The 17,592-nt window shown below is 36.5% G+C and overlaps 1 protein-coding gene and 1 long non-coding RNA gene across 3 annotated transcripts; one reads left to right on the top strand and one right to left on the bottom strand.

The window, feature by feature from the left end:
• Positions 1-222: 222 nt before the first annotated feature.
• Positions 223-17,236, bottom strand: LOC136220843 (uncharacterized). Its single transcript, XR_010684746.1, has 3 exons — positions 15,839-17,236; positions 15,414-15,741; positions 223-717 (listed from the first exon to the last, which is right to left on the bottom strand). It is a non-coding gene; the product is annotated as an uncharacterized lncRNA (long non-coding RNA).
• LOC136220841 (uncharacterized) lies at positions 6,070-12,138 on the top strand. Of its 2 annotated transcripts, XM_066008655.1 has the most exons (4): positions 6,070-6,169; positions 6,756-8,907; positions 9,228-10,824; positions 11,678-12,138. In XM_066008655.1, exons 2-3 carry the CDS (start codon positions 7,843-7,845, stop codon positions 9,897-9,899), a joined length of 1,737 nt encoding a protein of 578 aa, XP_065864727.1. In that variant the 5' UTR covers positions 6,070-6,169; positions 6,756-7,842; the 3' UTR covers positions 9,900-10,824; positions 11,678-12,138. The 2 variants fall into 2 exon arrangements, with proteins under 2 accessions (XP_065864727.1, XP_065864728.1); XM_066008656.1 differs by having other exon boundaries at positions 6,070-8,907.
• Positions 17,237-17,592: the final 356 nt, after the last annotated feature.

Here is a 17,592-nt window from a genome sequence, read left to right as displayed (position 1 = left end):
ACAAGTAATAACTTCCTTGTTTAATCTATTTTTAAATTATGTAATAACATTCTAAGATGCGTGAAATACATTTTTCGCATTTAACTTACTTTTTTACAACCGAGTGATCAATTGATTATATTTTACGCAAGTTCAGAAAGTTAACTGAACATTTTATACAAGTTGAGAAAAAAACGAATTACGGATAGAGTCTGAAGCAACCGAATTACGGATAGAGTCTGAAGCAAGAATCGCTGAAAAAACCAGCCTCTTTTACAGTCCGAATAACAACTAAAATTCCATGTAATTCAGCAGAGAAAGCAGAACCAAGAGGACCACCACCAGACAGACATAGCCACTCGACTATAGCAATCCCGAAGAAGAAAACAAACTGAACATCAATTATTAAATCGCAATTTATTTTGAATATTGAATCCGGTCTCTTGCCAAAAAAAAATGACAGGGAAAGACTTGCCCCCAATACACTTTTATGGTGGGACCCCTCCTCGGGCTGTCGCTTAACTGGAACGTGTAGTGCACCGGACCGCTCTTTATTGAATCCAGTGGCGGTGACCATTGCAATTGTCCACCCGAAACAGCAGCTTCATCCGTCCGAATCCCGTCGGAATGCACACCTGCAACAAAACAATTAAAATTTTCTTCCAAGGACACCAGCACTTTTCGACAGCCAAGTTGCTTCTGCTTATACGCTACTTTGTTTCTCTCGAGCCACAAAAACTATAATAAGCCACAAAACATAGTTAACTCATTACCCCTAGTCAAGTAAATTACACCTATAGTATTTGAAGTTTACTCTATTTCACACTTTGATACCTAGATTATATTTTATCCCAAAAATATACCTGAAGTAATGATGACAAGACAATTTAATATATTTTACCGGTCAATGCGAGATTGACGAGTAAATTGCACTGATGGTACCTGAATTTTACCCTAATTCACCATTTAGTACCTAGATTTAATTTTATCCAAAAAATACACATTAAGTAAAGATGACTCAACTTTTAGTACATTTGACCAATTAGTGATCGGTCAACGCGAGTTTGACAATTTTAAATTAAAAACTGAAACTCATCATACACTCAATTAATATAAAATTACAATACTGTCATTTCTCGCGCTGTCTCTCTCTATCTATCTATATATGTATATATTAAATAGTAGTATTGTAATTTTATGTTAATTAAATTTAGGTTGAGTCCCAATATTTAGTTCAAAATGGTCAAACTCACATTACCTAGTCACTAACCGATCAAATGAACTAAATTTTTCAATCACCTTTACTTGAGTTATATTTTTAGGATAAAATAAAATCAAAGTGTGAATTATGGTAAAGTTCAGATACCATTGATGTAATTACCTCATGACACTCGAGTTGTCCGGTCATTAGCCAGTAAAATATATTAAATTGTCTGGTCATCTACTTCAGGTATATTTTTGAGACAAAATATAATTTCAGTACCGATATTTGAACTGGGATAAAATCCAAGTATCATTAGTGTAATTTCCAATACTCTTGTGAAACCCGACAATCCCTAAAAACATGAAGCAATGATTCTACTTCAATTAATGTTGTAATCGAACCGAACCGAGCTTTTGCCTATTCATGCTCGGCTCTTTACAAAATTAACGAGTTCGAACCCGAGCCGTGCTTTAGGTTGGTCAAGCTCGGCTCGGCTCAGCTCATTAGAAAATAAACAAGCTCAACCCGAGATTCGAGTCCAAAATCCTCTTTGAACTTGGTTCATTAAAAAAATTATCTAACCATGAATTGTTTGTGAGTAAATCGTTAATTATATTTATGAAGTTTGCTCGCAAATAGCTCTTTAACTGTGTACATAAACAAGCTGTGTGAATAAATAAACAAAATGCTTACAAATAGTTCGTCTATTACTTATTTATTATGCTTGTGAACGAATTCATCTAATGGCAAATGAAATAATATTAAGTTTAGATATTTGTGAACTAACACAAAACTATATAGTTCTCTACAAAACTAAAATTTATTCATAAATGTTCGAATCGAGCCTGCTCACGAGCTTTCGAGCCGAGTTTTAGCCTGCTCAAGCTCGGCTCATTTACGAACCGAGCCAGTAAATCATGCTCACAAGCGGCTCGTTTACCAATCCAACCGAGTTGAGTCGAGCCGAGCTTTTATCGAGCTGACCACCAAGCCGCTCATGAGCGGCTCAACTCATTTACAGCTCTACTCACAAGCAAAGTTCGTGAATAAATACACAAGATACTTACAAATAGTTCGTCTATTACTCATTTATTATGTTTGTGAACGAACTCATCTAATAGCAAATGAAATAATATTAAGTTTATATTTGTGAACTAACACAAAACTATATAGTTCTCTACAAAACTAAAATTTGTTCATAAATGTCCTAATCGAGCTTGCTCACGAGCTTTAGAGCCGAACTTTGACCTGCTAGAGCTCAACGTATTTACGAACCGAGCCATTACATCGTGCTCACGAACGGCTCTTTTACAAATTGACCCGACCACCAAGCCGCTCACGAGCAGCTCGACTCATTTACAACCCTACCTTTAATAGCACATATTCTTCCAAAAAGGATAACTAGTTAAAGATGATGATGCTAACTTCAAACTAACCTTCAAAGCCTCTAGAGCAATCTTGGAACCCGATACTCCCCAGTTTTTTAATAAACCCAAAACATAATATCACCTTCAATTCGTCGACTCAAAGGCAAACGAATAATAGATTCCGCAACCTCTGGTTCAAAACAATAAAAAATTAAATCCCTTTTCCGACAGAAGCTGTCAAAATCAATTAAAGATGAAACTCACTGATTCGGTGTAGCATTCAACAGAAAAAGAGGTCTATGTTATGAACCTTGGCGTAGGATCTAGTCACGGATCTAGACAAAAAACAATTCTTCTTCGAATCTATATTGAATTGACAAAGGCAGGCTCATCCTTGACAGGTCGCCTTTTTAATTCTGAATTTGAGAGAATGAAAATTGCTATTTTATTGAATAGAAAAGCCTTTATATAGGCTTCTAGATCCTAAATTATAGGGATAATTATATCACCCCCTAAATTATAGGAATCAAGACTAACAATTGAAGGAAACAAAATAATGTCTGAAATAATAAAAGGAAAAAATTTTTAATTCTGGAATAAGAAAGTAATTAATAGGAAAGTAATTAGGCTGAAGATTTCTTCTTTCTTTGGTAATGCCTTCCAATAAAAGCGTCTGTATCGTCACTTCCTAACTCGATTTTGAGCTTGTCCTCAAGCTCAAACCCTGGATAAGCTTCTTGAAAGTGTTCTAATGGCTCCCATGTTGCATCTTCAGGAGTGTTACAAATAGGTTATACAATCATGGCTAATACAGGATATGTCAGACAATTATGGGGGTAATACAGGATAGGGTGTTAGACAGTTGACAGACAGTTATAATACTAAAGTCCTGCAGACTCAACGAGACCAAATGTTTGTTCTCAAATTTTTATGTGGACTTGGCTTCGAATATGAGGGGGTTACTTCTCAAATTCTTTCTCGTGTTGACATTCCTTATTCTCAAGAGGCTCTTACTCGTGTTCTCCGCAGTGAGCTTGTTATCTCCTCACCTCCTGTTGTTCCCGCCTCTAGTGCTCTTATCAGTCACAAGAATGAGTCTGCCCTTTCTACGGGACCGACTAAGGGTATCACTCGAGACGCTAAACACTCGGGAGAGGGAAGCCGCTATGTTGTGTGCTATTATTGTCATGAGCCTGTTCATACCAAGCGTACTTGCCAAAAACCCAAAAACTACACAACAAAAATCCACAGCATCGGTTTTCGATTTGCTCATATTGCCACTACTGATGTTGCATCCTCCTCATCTGAGACTTGTAGCCCTGGTCGTTTCCAAATCTTTAGTCCCAAACTTAGAAGCAAGCCCTCGCGAAGAAAGTTGTGTGTGCTGCCCGAATCGACCAACACTGAAACAATAACACCTGATATCTTTCCTAGTATCTGCATGGTAGGAGAATTGCATGTTCCGCTAATCGCATTTAGAGAAATCTCAAGATCTCCTATCGTTTCTTCCCCTTCATTATTTGAATCTACTACCTCAATCCAAAATAACCGCTTGCATTTATGTCCATGGGTATAAGACTATAGCACAGTATTTCTGCTCGTGTCAGCTTCTTGAAAAATGGCGTGAAAGAGCGCAATTTACTACCACCTCCCATTGACAATTTGTTCCCCACCTTTTGCAACCATGTTCTTGCTAGTGGAGATAAGAGTTTCACTTCTGTTAGATTTGGGGATGGACCAGTTTGTGTTGGATCGCGAGGTTAAGGTTGATTGTGAGATTCTGTGCTTACGTTCTAATGTTCGAGCCATATTCATAGCAATTCCGAGGTTACCTGGTTGTTGCAACCCAACATCAATACGAAGTTCTTCTTTCAACCCAGCGGCAAAAAGATCCACTTGTTGGCGAGGAAGAAGTCATGAACTCCGAGCCATAATGATTGGAATTGTCGTTGATACTCTTCGACTAAACCAGACTGCTTGAAGTTGGCTAATTCTCCCAAGGGATTATTACTCATAGCTGGCCCAAATCTCACATGACAACACTCCTTAAACCGCCCCCAATTTAGTTCCGGCTCCTCCTGCTCAATTTGATCAAACCATAGTTGGGCCTCACCCAATAGATGGAATGTAGCTAGACCCACCTTATCTCCTTCAGCAGTTTTTTTCTTGAAGAAAAATTTCTCGCACCTTTTCAACCACCCTAAAGGGTCATCAGTGTCGTCATAGGTCGGAAATTCCATCTTGGAATAGCGGGGTACCACCCGCCTGTGGTTCAGGTCTGCCACCTAAACCCGAGTTTCTACTGCTGCCAGGAATTCCATTGTTTTGTCCCTCTATATTATTGCCACTGGATCCCTTCTCATTTTCACGAACTGAAACTGATAATTCTTCGATTTGTTCCTCCAATGCACGTTGACGAGATTACATTTGTTCCATAAAAGCATCGAGCTTCGACGCTAAATTTTGTGTGTCACCATGACGCCAAGCTCAGATACCAAGTTGTTATGAACCTTGGCATAGGATCTAGTCACAGGTCTAGACACAAAAGAATTCTTCTTCGAATCTATATTGAATTGACAAAGACAAAGCCCCTTTTTAATTCTGAGTTTGAGAGAATGAAAATTGCTATTTTATTGAATAGAAAAGCCTTTATATATAGGCAGATACAAGAGAATTCTAGATCCTAAATTATAGGGATAATTATATCACCCGCTAAATTATAGGAATCAAGACTAACAGTTGAAGGAAACAAAATAATGTCTCAAATAACAAAAGGAAATAAATTTGAATTCTGGAATAAGAAAGTAATTAGGCTGAAGATTTCTTCTTTCTTTGGTAATGCCTTCCAATAAAGGCATCCGTATTTAGGAATCAAGACTAACAATTGAAGGAAACAAAACTGAAATAACAAAAGAAAATAAATTTGAATTTTGGAATAGGAAAGTATTTAGGCTGGAGATTTCTTCGTTCTTTGGTAATGCCTTCTAATAAAGGCGTCCCTATCAGTCTATTACACGGAACATTAGGAATCCACCGCGAATTCAGTATATCAATTGACCTACCATCTCCAACCCTCCAGCAACACCACCTTTTCTTCTTCTAAATCATTATGGTTTTATCATAAATAGCAAATTCATGAAAGGCAATAATGTCTATGGAAAGTCAAACAGCATAGTTGGCATCCCATCTATCTTTAGAAAGGGGCTGACATATACAATGTTCTTGGTAAGAATTCATGTCATTAGATAATGAGTTTCCACAGTAAGAAAGATGCATAATTATCATATATAGAAAATGCATAAATACCTAAATCGTTCTGGTTAATATATAAAAAAAATTAGGGTAAACAACTATTTAGTCCCATAAGATTTTATCTAACAAACTGTTTAATCCCTCACTAAATTATAAAGTCCCTTAGTTTTTTCACTTCCAACTTCAGTCCTTCTGTGAAAAAATCCTGTTGAGTGACATTAAAAGACCAAAATGACCCTGCTTATCTTAAAAGACCTACCTTTCTCTTTCTGAGCTCCTCCAAAATCACCAAGAGAAGAACTCTCTCTGTCTCTGTAACTCTATCGGAGGAGGAGGTTGAGAAGGAAAAAACTTCATCTCAGGAAGGGTAAGCACTCTCTCTCTATATATCCAGATGTTTATTTGTTTCCAAAATGATCTTTGCATTCTCCATTTTTCTGCTTCCCCTGATTTTTAGGGGTTATTTTTTCTGCTTCCCCTGATTATAACGGACTGGTTCTCGGGGCCAATATTTCTTGTGATTTTAATTTGTTTCCCCATTTGAATTTCGAACTTCAAAGTACAGTGTGGTTATTACTAGCTACTAATCTATTGCTGCTGTACAATGTCGGAAAAAGGTGAGTAATGGCAAGGCAACCTTGCACCCTGGTTAGTTAATTTCTATCGTGTAATCCTTGAACACAAATGCATTTGAAAAATGAGAACCACCTGGGCCACTCCTATAATTCATTTCTCTTAATTGTTATCTGTACAGATTAATGGCACTAAATCAACATGGATGATTAGTTAATGGTTATAAAATCCTATAAATAGAACTTAAATCAAAGATCCTCATGATACTGTATCATCTAATCAAACTGTTACACAATTCCCTCATTTAACCTCTTTTTAGTCTGATCGTTTTTAGTATGAATAGAGTTTGATGAATGGTTCTAAGTTTTTGTATATTTTAGATATGGAGAATGATGTCAATGAAGATGGAAGGGGCCAAAAATCTCCTAGTCGAACTGAAAATGCTTTCGATGTCAATCTGAGATTCCTAAAGGAAAATGATGTCATTCAGGAGGAAGCTGTTAACCATGATCTGAACCAGGTTATGGATAGAGACATATTCCCTCAAGTTGTGACTGAGAAGTTTGCACAAAATAGAAGGGGAAGACCTCGTAAAGAAATTAATAGAGGAAGGGGCAGTAGCGACTACTCTAACATAGAAGCAATGAGAACTCAGGGTGTGGATCAAGAAAATGAAATGGAAGAAATCGGTACTGATAGTTATAGTGATGAAGACTATCATTTATCAGACGATGAAGGAGATGCAAATGAAAATATCCATATGCAAGGAAGGGATGAATATTATACTTTTGATGAAAATATTGGAGTGTAAGTTTAGCGGCCCTAGGAGTAGGGAGGCTGGGACAATCACTCTAGATGGGAGAATTGTTCATGCCTTGGATTGCTTCCGGTATTTAGGATCTATTATCCAAACGGATGGAGAAGTAGATGGAGATGTTGCTCATAGGATTAAATCTGGTTGGTCGAAGTGGAAGAGTGCTACGGGTTTCCTTTGTGACCCCGGCATGCCTGATAGATTGAAGGGAAAATTCTACCGCACGGCAATCAGACCAGCATTGTTATATGGTACGGAGTGTTGGGCAGTGAAACACTGTCACATCCATAAGATGTCGGTGGCGGAGATGCGTATGTTGAGATGGATGTGTGCTCATACGAGAAAGGATTGGGTGAGTAATAAAATAATTAGGACAAAAGTAGGGGTTACATCTATTGAGAATAAAATGAGAGAAAACCGACTAAGGTGGTTTGGCCATGTGAGACGTAGAGCGCTTGATGTGCCGGTTAGGAGGACTGAAGAGTGGAAAGAGATGTAGTGGTGAGGGGTAGGGGAAGACCTAAGCAAACTTGGAGGAGGGTGATCGAGAGTGATATGAGTTTACTGGGAATTGAGGAAAATATGGTAGTGGATAGGACGGAGTGGAGGGAGCGAATTTGTGTCACTGACACGACTTGATTTCACGGTTTTATATGATGGTTCATGTTAGCCGACCCCGAATCATTTCGGGACTAAGGCTTTGTTGTTGTTGTTGTATTGAAGCTGATGATTCTGATTTGAGTGATGTGGGATCCGAAAAAGAGGTGGAAATATACTCTTCAAGTGATGACAATGACAATGACAATGAAGCTGTCCATTCTAAGAGACGAAAGAAGAGGAAGGATTTATTAGAGAGTTTGTATGACAACACCTTTATTGATCCTGGAAATGGCTACATCAATTTTCAAGTAGGTCAAGTTTTTGATGACGTAACAATATTCAGGGGAGCATTACGAGACTTTTCAATCCGTGGTGGATTTCTTTTGACCTATAAAAAGAACGACTTAAAAAGGGTTACTGCTAAGTGTTCTAATGTGACTTGCAAATGGAGAATTCATGCTTCTGTGCTACTAGATAATAGAACATTTATGATTAAGAAACTCAATGATGTGCATTCTTGTGTTCAAGCATTAGGAAATAAAAATCCTCATGCGAGGACCAAATGGATTGCTCACAAACTAAAAGTTTTACTGCAAGGAGATTCGAGTGTCATGTATAAGTCAATGCAAGCGACTTTAGAAAATGATTGGGGCATCCAAGCTCCATTGTGGCAGTTATATAAGGCTAGGAATATGGCTAGATGTTTTGATGCAAAGGTGCATGCTGAATCTTTCAAGAAACTACGCACATGGATCACTGGAATACAAAGATCAAATCCCGGCACATGTTTTCAGTTAGAATACCAACCAAGGGATAACTTGGATCATCCACCACAGTTTAAACGTATATTTGTGTGTTTCAAGGGCATGAAACAGGGCTTTCTGGAAGGATGTAGACCGTTTATTGGATTGGATGGATGTCATTTGAAGGGTCCTTATGGTGGTGTCTTATTAGCAGCAGTTTCTATGGATGGGAATAAAGGTATCTATCCTTTGGCCATTGGGATAGTTGAAGTTGAATGTTATAGTTCATGGATTTTCTTCTTGGATAGTCTCAAGTCATGCATAGGTGATGGGGATGAAGATAAGTCATTTACTTTCATGTCTGATCAACAAAAAGTAAGTATCATTTTATGATTTTCTGATATACTTGTTCTTGGATGGCATGCTGATTATAATTCATTTGTAGGTTTTGTAATGTTCATCTGTTTTAGGATTTGGCACTTTTAGGTTTTTGTAATGTTCATCTGTTTTAGGATTTGGCACTTTTAGGTTTTTGTAATGTTCATCTGTTTTACTTTCACATGTATTGTGTGCTTTTGGATAAATGAAAATAAACAAGTACCTACAAAGGTCAAAGTTGTTTGTTTGTTAAGTCCGTGGTGAATATAACAATTATCTTGTATTCTAATCAATTTTTATTTGTACAATGTTCAAAGGGAATTATCGATGCTGTAAAAGAAATATTTCCGAATGCTAGCCAAAGACATTGTGCTCAGCACTTGTGGATGAACTTCAAATCAAAGTTTCCGGGTTCAGGCTTAAGGAAAGAGTTTTGGGGTGCTGTGACGGCAACTAGTGCCTTTGATTTCAGGAGTTACATGAGGAAAATGAAGGATCAATCTGATGGACAACCCAATGAATGGTTGCTGAAACTTCCGTTATCAGAATGGTCTAAACACGCATATTGGCCTGAAGCAAAGTCTGAGCATATAACTAACAACATGACAGAAACATTCAATGCTTGGATTCTAAGAATTAGAAGTAGTCCAATTGTTGATCTTCTCGAATCCTACAGGCAAAAATGTATGTTCATATTGCACAAAAGACATGCAAAAGGATGTGCAATGGAAGGAAAACTAGTACCCGGTACAAAGAAAGCAACGAATGTGGTGATAAAGGGTGCCAGACAATGCAAACTAATTCCTGGCAGAAATGGAGAGTTCGAAGTGAAGGATGGCAATGCGAGTTATGCAGTTAGTATGCCAAATAAAAAATGTAACTGTGGATGGTGGGAAGTAAGTGGAATTCCCTGTAGGCATGTTGCCCTTAGGGTGCAAACGAGCCTTGGTAGTTCGCAAACTATTCGAACTCGGCTCGATGAAAGCTAGATCAACGCTCGGCTCGATAGGGCTCGACTCGAGTTCGGGATCGGCTCGAGCACTAGCGAGCTGAGTCCGAACTTCCTCAGGTTCGGCTCGAAAGCTCGCGAGCAGACTTGATTATTTTTAATTACTATATATATTTCATTATATATATATATTTCATTGGTTATTATCATTACAATTCACAACTCAAATAAGATTTAACCCATAAAAAATGCAAAAAAAAAATTTAGACATTTGAGTCTTTAGCTAGACAATTAGGTTTGATAAGGAACATATATATTACAAACTTTAATATATATTTCATGTTTGAAATTTTTCTCCCAGTTTGTGTTTTTCGACCACAAGTACCATGTTCTATTCTGGAATCTCGACAATAACATGATTATTTTCCTCCATAAATATTTTAAACTCATATGAAGTATGTTATGAGGCTTTTTTTTTATTTTCTTCGCCACTTATTCTATGCGTGTATGATGAACTTTGTTAAAGCTCATTAGAAGCTCGATCAAAGCTCGATCAGGTTCGGTCAAAGCTCGGTTCGTGAGGGCTCAACTCGAGATATTAACGAGCCAATACCGAGCCTACCTAGAGTTCGGCCCGGCTCGGCTCGTTTACACCCCTGGCTGCCCTATGCATAGGGTATAATGTGCATCCGTATTTTACTGTTGAAACATATATGAAGGCATATGATGGTGCAATTCACCCAGTTCCAAGCTATGCGGACTTAAGTGATAATCCATTACAAACAATTGAACCTCCTCCTCCTCTTAAAAGACTACCTGGTAGACCTAGACAATCAAGGAGGAGACAAGAAGGTGGCGAGCAAGCTTCTGCAGCAACTAGTACGTATTCAACTGTGAGATGTGGTACTTGCAAGAAATTAGGCCATAACAGGGCAACATGCCAAAGATCTACACAAGATGCAAGGGTAAACTTTATTTTTCATTATCTTTCCATCGATCTCCATTGTTTCTTATACCTTTGTTTTTCTATTTCAATGTGTTTTGCTCTGTTTCTGATTTACTAATTAATGTTTGGTTCCTACATCCCATATCATATATAAATGGATTAGTTTGATACATAGGATTTAATTCATGATCTACTAATTAAGGTCTAATACATTACCAGCTCCTTGAACTTGTCCAAAATAGTAGATTGGCTCCCTGAACTTTACAAGTGTCTCACTAGCTCCCTCAACTTGCTTATTTCATATCACCAGCTCCCTAAACTTGTCCATAAAAGTAGATTAGTTCCCTGAACTTTACAAGTGTCTCACCAACTCCCTAATCTTGCTTATTTTGTAACAACTAAATACAAAAACTTATTAAACCTAAATTCTAAAAATACGTCTTCATCTATTCGAGATGTAATTTTTCGTTTCTCCTACCTTTCAACCTATTATAAGAGTTAGTTTTGCAGGTTTGAGAGATTGAATGGATGAGGATCGAGAGTTATTATTATGGTTTTTGTATTTAGTTGTTACAGAATAAGCAAGTTTGGGGAGTTTGTGAGACACTTGCAAAGTTCAAAGAGCTAATCTACTTTTATGGATAAGTTTAGTGAGCTAGTAATACGAAATAAACAAGTTTAGGGAGCTGGTGAGACACTTGCAAAGTTCAAAGAGCCAATCTACTATTTTGGACAAGTTCATGGAGCTGTTGATGTATTAGGCCACTAATTAAAGATAAACTATATATCCATGATCAGTGAAAAAGGAAAAGGAAAAAGTGTAATGGAACCAAGATTAGGACAAAATTCCTTAACCTTGTATTTTAATGTAGGAACCAAGACAGACAAATGAAGGGACTGAACCGCAAGCAACTAATAGAGGTAGAGGAGCAAGAGGTAGAGCAGCCAGCAGAGGTAGGGGAACCGGAAGAGGTAGAGGAGCAAGAGGTAGAGCAGCCAGCAGAAATAAGGAATCGGAAGAGGTAGGGGAGCCAACTTTGAACCATTAGAGAGAACAAGCTTTAACAACTCACAACCAACAAATGTAGAGGCTTCAACCATCATCTTCCACATTAAGAGGTGGATCCATTAGATGGAGAGGAATTGGTGCTCCATATAGTAGAGGCAGGAGAACTTTTATGGCTACCAACCAAGGTGGTTGAAAGCCATAAATTGGACTTACGGCTTAGAGAATCATGGTTCTGTGTCTTTTTGGACTATAGTTGTTGTAGAAAACATATTTTTGGATTTGCTACACATGCTGCCTGGAATTTTTTTGCATTATTGGTTGTAAAAAACATCATTATACCTTTTATTTAAAAAGGGCAACCAGTTTATTTTGAACTCTCTTTTGGATTTATCTTCTTTGTTTAATGATGAATGAATTTTCATCTTTGTTTAATGATAACGTAGAGGAAAGTGTTGGGAATTTTTCTCGATTGCGACAATTTAGCGGAAGCGATAAAACAATTTTATTGAATTTATGAGGTTTACAAGAAGGTGTTCTCTAGAAACTTTCTAGAGTTACAATGAGATAAAACAAAAATAGTAGCACTCGGGTGTTTCCCAAAAATACCCAAAATAATTATCTTTACTATTTTTATCTCTCCCCAAAATAATTAGACTACCTTCTAAAATAAACCCTCAAAATTCATAAGGCACAATTGTGCCTCCTCTCACTACATCTTCCTCAACTCTCCAATCTCTTTTTTATTTTTTCCCACTATGCTTATTTTCACTAATATTTTTGATGGAGCATCCTTGGCTTTTATAAGCCAAGGAGCAACCATCCTCAATTAATTGTGCCAGCAATTAATTGAAACATTGACCACCGATTTTCGGTGGTCAATCCATTAATTTTTTTTTTATTTATTTTTTTTTTACAAATTACAAAAATAATCCTTCATAACTATAAATTATAAAAATAGTCCCTCATTAATTAGAATTTCACAACAATTTCCTTTTCTAATTTAATTGTTTTAAATTAATAGTTAATTTTCTCAACAATCTTCCCCTTAACTATTAATTTAAAACTTTCATTTTTTTTTTCATACCGGAGCACTTCTCTCCGCAGACACTTCTCGGAGCATTTCTCACCGAATCAATTTGTTGATGCACTTCTTACCAACTTTCAACTGTTGGAGCACTTCTCTCCAAATCGATTTGTTGATACACTTCTCATCAACCTTCAACTATTGGAGCACTTCTCTCCAAATTAAGCAAATTCTTTTTCGTCAACATGATTTGCCACATTGACACTTTCTTTTCTCCTGTTCATGCAATTCCATTGCACGTGCCCAAACTTCTTACACGAAACATTGAGGCTTCCCCTTGTTCATGCAATTCCTTTGCACGTGCCCAAACTTCTGCCTGCTTATTTTCTCCATTTTCTCACGCCCAATTCATTTGGTGCGTGACGGTAACATCAGCAGGAGCCCCAACATTGAACCATAGCTCTGATACCACTGTTGGGAATTTTTCTCGATTACGACAATTTAGCGGAAGCGATAAAACAATTTTATTGAATTTATGAGGTTTACAAGAAGGTGTTCTCTAGAAACTTTCTAGAGTTACAATGAGATAAAACAAAAATAGTAGCACTCGGGTGTTTCCCAAAAATACCAAAAATAATTATCTTTACTATTTTTATCTCTCCCCAAAATAATTAGACTACCCTCTAAAATAAACCCTCAAAATTCATAAAGCACAATTGTGCCTCCTCTCACTACATCTTCCTCAACTCTCCAATCTCTTTTTTATTTTTTCCCACTATGCTTATTTTCACTAATATTTTTGATGGAGCATCCCTGGCTTTTATAAGCCAAGGAGCAACCATCCTCAATTAATTGTGCCAGCAATGCTGGCACAATTAATTGAAACATTGACCACCGACGGTGGTCAATCCATTAATTTTTTTTTATTATTTTTTTTACAAATTACAAAAATAATCTTTCATAACTATAAATTATAAAAATAGTCCCTCATTAATTAGAATTTCACAACAATTTTCTTTTTTAATTTAATTATTTTAAATTAATAGTTAATTTTCTCAACAGAAAGAATAATGGACTCAAATGATTTAGAGTGTGAAAGAGGCCGTGGATGGTCAGGGATATCAATAAAGAAAAAGGGCTGGAGTTCCAAAAGTGTAACAAATGATGAGACAGGGGCAAATTTGTCATTTTGAGAGTTAATTTAATCTTTGAAATGGTCAAACATGAATTAATGGATGGAAAATATGTTTAGGGACTAACTAGTTTAATAGAATCAAAGGTGAGGGACTTTATAATTATTTCAAAAAACAAGGGACTAAACAGTTTTCTAAGTAAAACTTTAGGGACTAAATAATTGTTTCCCAAAAAATTAACTAAACCAGCCTGCACCCATATTAAATGCTTGTAAATGAAGATCATGAAAATGTTTTAGAATAGTCTTTAGACTTGGTAGTTTAAATAGTTTGAAGTATTAAATGTTTCTTTCTGATGAATTAATGACTTATTAGTTGTTAGTTACTAATATTATTTGTGGTTTTATAACAACTTTTGAATATGATTTGTGGTTTATCATATTTTTTTTTTAAATGTCTATGAATTAATGCCTATTTCTATAAGAAAATTCTTATTATTATATTGGGACAGCCACTTTCAGACGGGACAGCCCCTGACTTTCCCTATTGGCTTTGACTGCGGTAAGAAATTCAGTCAAACCGATTCCATTTATGGTCGCAAGAGAAAAGCATTTTTTTCTGAACCGCTAACCAGGGCAATACTTAATCATAGATAGGGCTGTAATCGAGCCGAGCCGAGCCGAGCTTTGGCCTGTTCAAGCTTGGTTCGCTATAAAATTAACGAGCTCGAGCCTGAGCCGAGCTTGCTATAGAATTAACGAGCCGAGCCCGAGCCGAGCTTTGGCTTGCTCAACGAGCTTGAGCCGAGCTTCGAGCTTGTTTCGAGCCCAAAATCCTCTTTTGGACTTGGTTTATTAAGAAAATTATCTAACCATGAATTGTTTGTGAGTAAATTGTTAATTATATTTGTGAAGTTTGCTCGCAAATAACTCTTTAATTGTGTACATAAACAAGCTCACAAGCAAAGTTCGTGAATAAATAAACAAGATGCTTACAAATAGTTCGTTTATTACTCATTTATTATGTTTGTGAACGAACTCATCTAATAGCAAATGAAATAATATTAAGTTTAGATATTTGTGAACTAACACAAAACTATATAGTTTTCTACAAAACTAAAATTTGTCCATAAATGTTCTATTCGAGCCTGCTCGTGAGCTTTCGAGCCGAGCTTTGGCCTGCTCAAACTTGGCTCGTTTACGAACCGAGCCAGTAAATCGTGTTCACGAGCGGCTCGTTTACAAATCGAGCTGAGTCGAGCCGTGCTTTTATCGAGCCGCTCATGAGCGGCTCTGTTCATTTACAGCCCTAATCACAGAACATCCCACAAACAAAAACAATTTCAAAAGACAGATTGAGAAAGATGCATAATTATCATAAATAGATTATGAGTTTCCATAAGAAAGATGCATAATTATCATAAATAGAAAATGCATAAATACCTTTTTTTCTTCTTCTAAATCATTCTGGTTTTATCATAAATAGCAAATTCATGAAAGGCAATGTCTATGGAAAGTCAAACAGCTTAGTTGGCATTCCATCTGTCCTTGGAAAGGCTGACAGATACAATGTTCCTGATAAGAATTCAGGTCAATAGATAATGAGTTTCCATAGTAAGAAAGATGCATAAATACCTTTTATGAAGGACGGACTCTTCCACGAGGTTGCCGTGGCGGTGTCAGATGACACCCGTCGGACTAGGGGACTCGCCGGGGACACGGCGGAACTCGGGACACTGCGGAGACTCGGCAATGACATGGCGGGACACGGCTAATGGTGAAAAAATGCAAAAGTTCAGGGTTTTTTTAAAACATATGGTTCAATTACAAAATTTGACAAAAGAACCTAAAATACATCTAATTCTCACCTGATGTTATCACGATTCTAAACTTTCAGGGCTTCTTTCTTCTTCTGCAAATTTTTTTGCGATTCTCCTGGGATATTTTTATATGTAATATATATAAAATTAATTATATAAAGTTTACTGTGTCCCGCTGCACCCGTGTCTTATATTTTTTTAAAATGCCATTTGCCGCACCAGCATCCGCACCCACACCCATGTCCGCACCCGAGTCGGTGCTTCATATCATTCTGGTTTTCACATAAATAGCAAATTCATGAAAGACAATGTCTGTTATTAGAATCTTACAATTCACGATTCAATTTGTACGATTCGAGTCGATTCAACTCTATTTCAAGCCGATCTGTAATTGCCACACAATCTTACAATTCACAATTCGAATCGTACGATATTTAGAATCGGATGATCGGATCTATGGGGGCGAATCTAAATTATCACAGATTCCAGGTTGTTATTTAGGAGAACTATAACTCTAGTTAAGGTATGAGATAAATTAGTGGAAAAGGAACCAATTAGAAATTTAAAGAAAAAAAAATAAAATTATTATAATTAATTTACAAAACAAAACATATTAACATGATTTTCCAATTTCAATACGCAAGTCCCATCCCATTCCATTTAAAAAACGTCTATACTCTGTCGTGGTGCAAAAAAAGTTGATCAAAACCAAATTATCTTCATCATCAAGTTTATTAAAAACTTCAGCAACACAAACTACTAAATTCACTCTAGACTAATATTTGATAATATTTTAAGTTCAACATGGTAAATATTTTATTTTTTATAATATTATGAATTTGAACCAAATCCTACAATTCGATTCATGAGTCACAATTCACAAAATGAAGATTTTGATTCACGAGTCAAATCTCAATTTGACAACTATTATGTCTATAGAAAGTCAAACAGCATAGTTGGCATTCCATCTATCTTTAGAAAGGCTGACATATACAATGTTCCTGGTAACAATTTCTGTCAATAGATAATAAGTTTCCATAGTAAGAAAGATGCATAATTTATCATAAATAGCAAATGCATAAATACCTTTTTTTTCTTCTAAATCATTCTGGTTTTACCATAAATTTTAGCCGACCCCGAATCATTTGATGACTAAGGCTTTGACGTTGAAAGGCAATGTCAAAGTCAAAGAGCATAGTTGGCATTTCATCTATCTTTAAAAAGGCTGACATGTACAATGTTCCTGGTAAGAATTCAGGTCAATAGATCAATAGATAATAAGAAGGCCTGCTCCCTGAACTTGTTGGCTCCTTGAACTTTGCAAGTGTCTCACCAGCTCCTTAAACTTGATTATTCTGTATCACCAACTCCCTGAACTTGTCCACAAAAGTAGATTAACTCCTTAAACTTTATAAGTGTCCCACCAACTCCCTAAACTTGCTTATTCGGTAATAACTAAATACAAAAACCATAATACTAACTCTCAATCATCATCCATTCGATCTCTCAAACCTGCAACGTTGAAAGGTATGAGAAGAGAAAAATTTACCGAAGATGTATTTTTAGAATTTAGGTTTAATAGGTTTTTATACTTAGCTGTTATGGAATAAGCAAGTTTAGGAAGTTAATGAGAAACTTATAAAGTTAAGGAGCTAATCTACTTTTATGGACAAGTTCAGGGAGTTGGTGAGACACTTGCAAAGTTTAGGAAGCCAATATACTATTATGGACAATTTTAGGGAGCTGGTGATGTATTAAGCCTAATAAGAAAGATGCCATACTTATCATACATAGAAAATGCA

This window comes from Euphorbia lathyris, chromosome 2, assembly GCF_963576675.1.
Source record: "Euphorbia lathyris chromosome 2, ddEupLath1.1, whole genome shotgun sequence".
Classification (NCBI taxonomy): domain Eukaryota; kingdom Viridiplantae; phylum Streptophyta; class Magnoliopsida; order Malpighiales; family Euphorbiaceae; genus Euphorbia; species Euphorbia lathyris.
This window is presented reverse-complemented; position numbering and strand designations above follow the sequence as displayed.